This window comes from Zingiber officinale, chromosome 2B (genome assembly GCF_018446385.1).
Source record: "Zingiber officinale cultivar Zhangliang chromosome 2B, Zo_v1.1, whole genome shotgun sequence".
Lineage (NCBI taxonomy): Eukaryota > Viridiplantae > Streptophyta > Magnoliopsida > Zingiberales > Zingiberaceae > Zingiber > Zingiber officinale.
This window is the reverse complement of record NC_055989.1, coordinates 111,098,706-111,104,662: the sequence shown is the minus strand read 5'-3', so window position 1 is coordinate 111,104,662 and position 5,957 is coordinate 111,098,706. Positions and strand designations below refer to the sequence as shown.

Here is a 5,957-nt window from a genome sequence, read left to right as displayed (position 1 = left end):
CTTCATGTGACAAGTATACCATCACTTATCATATTAGATGATCCGTGAAGTCTTAACGACGATGATCATATGGCAAAAGGCAAAATCACTCGCTCTCAGCGATCTCGCCATACCCGATCCCAAGTCATCACGAGGGAGAAAAATCATGACAACCGATAGGGCAAGTGATGATGAGATAAGTTACACAGGGTCCGAAAATTTAAGTCCCAACAACCCTGCAGTTTGACTCCGCAATCTCATGTGACAAACATGCCACCACTTATCATCTCAGATGATTCGTGGGGTCTTCAAACGATAACGATCATGGTGACAAAAGATGAATACGTTTGTCCCCAACGTCCTCGTCAATCCATCCCAAATCAACACGGAAAAGATAGCGAACGACGATTATGATGATAAAAAATGAATACACTCGTACCAACACCCATAGCGAACGAAGATCATGGAACGGAGTAGAGAGGGAGAAGAAGACGCCAGTGGAAAGCCAGATTAATTACTTCCAGATCGTATCGCCAGAACATGCAGTAGATACGTAGTTCATAATCGAGCGAAAGCAAGGTTTTTGTCGACGGGCCATGGATCGTAATCGTGGTCTTGATCCTCTCAGTTTGACTGGTTGCAGGTTTGGAAGGAGAAGTTGAGGTCTAGCCGTGATTTCTTCTTGAGGCCGTGGACCGGCACGTGGGCCGCGCACCTGGGGCACCAGGGGTCGGATTTGCAGATGAGCACGTAGAGGAGGCACTCCGGACACGCGGCCACCGCCATCGCCCGGGGATGGCCGTCTTCTTTGTCAGCTTCCTTGGGCCGCTTGGCCGAGGAGGAGGAGGCGGTGATGGTAGTCGCGGAGGCGGAGGCGGAGGCGGAGGCGTAGGAAGAGGAGGAAGAGGAGGGGGAAGGCGGGGAACGCTTGTTAGCGAGAGATTCCCTCGCGAGCGCCGACTTGACCTTCTCCAGAGTACAGATGCTGCGGTATGAGCCGGGAACAGCGGAGGCGGCGGCCGTATTCGCCGCCGGAGGTTGCTTTAGGCCGAGGAATCCGAGGGAGGGCGGCGAAGGGGGTGAGAGATACAGCTTCGCTGACTGTAACCATGGAATCGATACGGAATTTTAGTCGAATTTGTGCAATCAAACCTGCAATTTCTAACCTAATAAACGCAAAACGCGATTCAATTCATTAAAAAAAGGGGGATTCAACTAAAAAGGGACGGAATTAGGGATTTGGAGAGCAGCATGCGTACTAGCAGGACGATCGAAGATTCATAAGAATTAAAAATGAACCGTCTACGATTCGAGAGCAAAATCGCCGGAAGAGAGCACAATCTTCGTCAACAGAGAATTCGGTACGGACTGGATTGGAAGTAAATGGTTTCGTAGTACGATCCACAGGAATTTGAAAAACCAACGAAGGGATGGAAGAAGTAAAATTTCTCCTCCTTTTCGAATTCGAACAGGGGATTCTCGCCAAAACGGAATGATTGAAAAGGCAATCAAGACCAAATCTCGGCAGAAATCGAAGTGGATTGAGATATGAGCCAGGGGGCATACCAGCGGAACGAGGCGCCTCGCCCAGCCGGCAGTGACCTGGAGCTCGAGATCCAGCGCGGCGCGGTCGGGGTCACCGCGGCCACCCAGCAAGTCGAGGGTGACGAGCTCCGTCTTCGTCTCGCTCTCCTCCTGGTAGGTCTCAGCCACCGGCGCCAGGGATATCAGCTCCGCCACCATCTCCGCCGACTCAACGGGAGATCGAGAGGAGGGAGCAGTGGGAGACGATGAAGGCGATACCGACACAATTTCAATGGAGCCTTTGAGTAATAATAACTACAAACATATTTACATTAATTTTAAAATTTTAAATATTCGAATATATTAATATATAAAATTATGACATATAACTATAGAAACTAAATTTATATTATTCATACTTATTTGATAAAATAAACCAGTGAAGTTGAGTCAAATTTTAAATAAATTAAATTATTAAAATAATTATTTAAGTTTAACTTGATTTAGTTTCTTTTTTGATAAGTTTAAAATAAGTTTGAACTCGATTCATTTAGATATTATTAAATTTTTCATTTAAATTTATTTGATTGTTTGAAATTTTTAAATTTTTATTTGATTAATTATTGAGTTTGATAATATAAATTTATTTGTTCATTTTGAAAGTTTTTTTATTTAATTAGTAAATTGAAAATAATTTTATAGATAAATATGATTCATTGTTCACGAATATTGTTCATGAACGTGAACCAGCTATATATATATATAATTTTATTCTTTTAGTTAAATAAGTTATTAAAGTTTATTCATTTAATTAATTTTATGTATATTGAACGAACATAAATAAATTTTTACTAAACTAAATACCAAGTTTGTTCACAAATGTTCGGTTCATCCTTATATAATTATATAAAATTATGAAAAATAGAGTACCTTTTATTTTTATTATTATTAAAAAGTATATAATTTTTAATAATATATTATTATTAAAAAACTATTTTTAATAATATATTATTATTTAAAGATTAATTCCATATAATTTTTATTCATTCTTTAAATTTAGTGTTAATTTGATGGATGAAAAATACTTCTTATCAATTTAATTAAGAGTACTCTAAATTAATTAAAATCACTTTGATATTATTATATCACCTATGATCATAATTATTACAAACGGTAGCAACTATATCTTAGTTGCTAAATATTCTTATTCTAGTATATATATAGTTATAATTTTTATGCAATCCTTAAATAAAATTATTTTTAAGATAAAAAAATATAATGAGGTTTATTTTTTTGTTATCTTAAAATTATTATGGTTAAGTTTATTTATATATGCTAATTTTAAAATTTAATGAAATAAAAGTTTGAAGATATATGCTAATAGATCTTTAAATTTAATAAAAAAAATATAAACAAGTAGCATCGAACTTAGGGTGACTGATTCGGTCTCACGAAAATTTTTCATCGATCGTCAGGATAAATTGATAAACGCTCATGTTGGCCGGTCAAGAAGTCTAATATCCCATGATTACGTGCCTATTTAAAGAAATTTTTTTTATATATTATAAGTTAAAAAATCGAATCATATACTGAGTGATAATTTGATATCCTCCTGCTGTGCAGTAATCCCATGAGTGATGTATAAATAATATTACTATGATGTAGGGTGGGAAAAGCTTAAGTGGAATTGGATCAATGCTTGGGATTAGCTCCAACAAAAAAAGGAAAATATGATTAATTAAATTAGATAGCATCGAGTCTGTAATATTCGGTCCAATTCTACGTAAGTTTTTTTATCGATTACTAGGATAAATCGAGAAGTACTTGTGGTGGATAACTCAGAAGTCAACATCTCTTAGTTGGAAGTCTCATTTGGAGGAAAAATCTCTGTAAATATGTTGTAGCTGAGATTAAATCGTAAGTGTTTGGGAGACAATTGAGCACCTTTATGGTTGCATCATAGTCCCGAGGATAAAAATAATTAATCAGACTGAGTAACGTCAAGGGTGGAGGACCAGTTCGGTCCCATGAAAATTTTACATCAGTCATCAGGATAAATCGGAAAGTATTTATGTCGAGCGACAGAAGCTAAGTATTTGTTAGTTGCAAGTCTCATGTTAAGAAACAAATTCCTATAAATTCTAAGAATTAAATCACGAATACTTAAAGAGACAACGGAGAGGATTAGCTCCAACCAAAAAAAACATATATGAGAGTCTATTATGAATCAAATGACATTAAATACACGAACTAATAAAATTAAATATAAGAATATATTTTAAAACCGTTTGAATAAAAGAAGATAAACTCGCAGGAGAGAGATGGTCCAAAATGTCTATTTTTAGCTGCATTTGACCCATGTGCTCTTTATTATTGGATTTTTTTTTTAAAATTCATGACTTTTAATAAAAAATAAAGGGAGGACTTAGGGATGATAATTTTTTCTAAACTCGATGAAGAATTTGATATCTAACCGAAATAGAAGAGGGTATGAAGAGATTTTTTAGATCTGATTAAATAATTAGGTATAAGAATTTTCAAATTTAAGTATGGAATTCTATATTTGACATGAATATTCGAATAATTTTATATATAAAATTTTGATATGTTGTACCTCTTACGTCGTATATCCCTTGAGCACCTACTAGTTGTGGACTCGTGCGTGCCCGATTCAAAGCGCCCCCAATGCATTGGGGTTGTCTTCATCAAAACTTTTTTTACAACATTGGGGCGTTGGACTGGATTTCTTAATTTTTTATATTTCTTTTTAAAAATAATATTTTCTAAATTGTAAACTTTGAACACATATATTATAATACCTTATGAGTAACTAATTTTTTTTAGTTATATATATATATTTTAGTTTAAATACTATAACATATAACTCTTAAATCATAGAGGTAAAATTTAATTGGATTAACCCTTAAAAATAAAAAAAATATTATTAGACATCCTAAATATATATCCTATGAATATCTATTTTTTAATTTTAATTTTTAAGTTTGAACACTGTAAGATCTAACTCTGAAACTCTGAAGATAAAATTTAGCAGGCTTAACACGTAACTAAAAAAACAAAAAAAAAAACAATTGAGTTGAGGCGCTGGGTAATATAATAAATAAGGATAAAAATAAAATATATGAAATCTAATCTATTGCTATGTTAATAAGGCAAGCTCTCGCCTTTTATTTATTATTATAAACTAATCTACAAACAGTGAGGAAGATGTCATCCATCAACAGATTTAGTTGTTAGAATAATGGCAGTTAAAAGCAACATTTAGTTTTAGTTGAGCAAGACATTTTTTTAAATGTCAAAAGAGTATTTTTCTCTATTTATCATAAAAAAGGATGTTCTAGGTTGGTCGTGATAGATTTATATAGAAATCGATGAGAGTCAATTGTTTTGATGAAATTAATGAAAATATTCTTCCATATATAGTGGTTTACTTAATTTTTTTTATTTACCTTTTTTAACAGATGATTGCGAAGCCAATCTGAGATAAGCGGAGGATTTTTTTTTTAAATTTTTTTTTTACAGAAATATATCAAAGTAGGATATCTGCTTTTGAAATTATCAAAATTTATTGCATGTTTATACAAAAATTAACAATTTTGAATTGTTTGTTCACTTTAAAAATATGTGTAGACTCCATTAATCTTATAGATTGAATATATTTATTTAGATTTAAAATTTGAGGAGAAAATATAATTTTGCTCAAAATTATTACATGATAAATTTTTTTATTTGGTCACTTTAGAACGTGGATGATTTAATAGTCTCTTAATATATGCTATCTCCTAATAAAAAATTAATTTATTTTTTTATATTAGATATTAAACTTATAAGAATAAAAATATTTGATCTTAACCAAAAGATCAAAAAAAAAAAAAATACTTTTTAAATATTTATAGAAACTTTTCCGTATTATCAATATTAAAATGTGAAATTAAAGAGAATCATAACTATACATATTTTTTATATAAAAATAATCAAAGAAAATTATTAATAAATCTTCAACTTATTTTCACTGTGAAAAGAAAAAGGACATTAACATAATTTAATTTTTACGTATTGCATGTATAATATAATATATGAATACACGTAAATTAGTATATCAGACCTATAAATTGAACTTGGTAAGGGTGCACCAAACCTATGCAGTAGTGTAATACAAGGGCAACGCTCGAGAACCCCAGCAACAAGCTCCTGTAAGAAACTCTCTCTTGTTAAAAAATTAATTTAATTTTTTATATCAGATATTAAACTGATAAGAACGGATACTACATTTGATCTTAGCCAAAAGATCGAGAAAAATATATTTTCTAATCCAAGATATTTATAAAAATATTTCCGCTCGTAATATTACCAATTCTAAAATTTGAGAATAAAGGAAATCATCATAATACATATTTTTATATCAACAAGATATTAATATAATTTTATTTTAGACT

The 5,957-nt window shown here is 32.2% G+C and overlaps 1 protein-coding gene and 1 pseudogene across 1 annotated transcript; both read right to left on the bottom strand.

Moving 5' to 3' along the window:
* Positions 1–374: 374 nt before the first annotated feature.
* On the bottom strand, positions 375–1,798 carry LOC122046806. The gene is made up of 2 exons (XM_042607693.1): positions 1,546–1,798; positions 375–1,080 (listed from the first exon to the last, which is right to left on the bottom strand). The coding sequence occupies exons 1-2, from the start codon at positions 1,720–1,722 to the stop codon at positions 604–606; spliced, it is 654 nt and encodes a 217-aa protein (XP_042463627.1). The 5' UTR covers positions 1,723–1,798; the 3' UTR covers positions 375–603.
* A 3,845-nt stretch (positions 1,799–5,643) lies between these two features.
* On the bottom strand, positions 5,644–5,823 carry LOC122050048 (annotated as a pseudogene).
* Between the last annotated feature and the right edge of the window lie 134 nt (positions 5,824–5,957).

Bases quoted from the DNA above. Each gene is read 5' to 3' on its own strand.
- LOC122046806 (XM_042607693.1), bottom strand. From the start codon at position 1,722: ATGGTGGCGGAGCTGATATCCCTGGCGCCGGTGGCTGAGACCTACCAG. The intron at 1,081-1,545 runs GTATGCCCCCTG...CCATGGTTACAG, and splicing joins CGAGGCGCCTCGTTCCGCTG to TCAGCGAAGCTGTATCTCTC.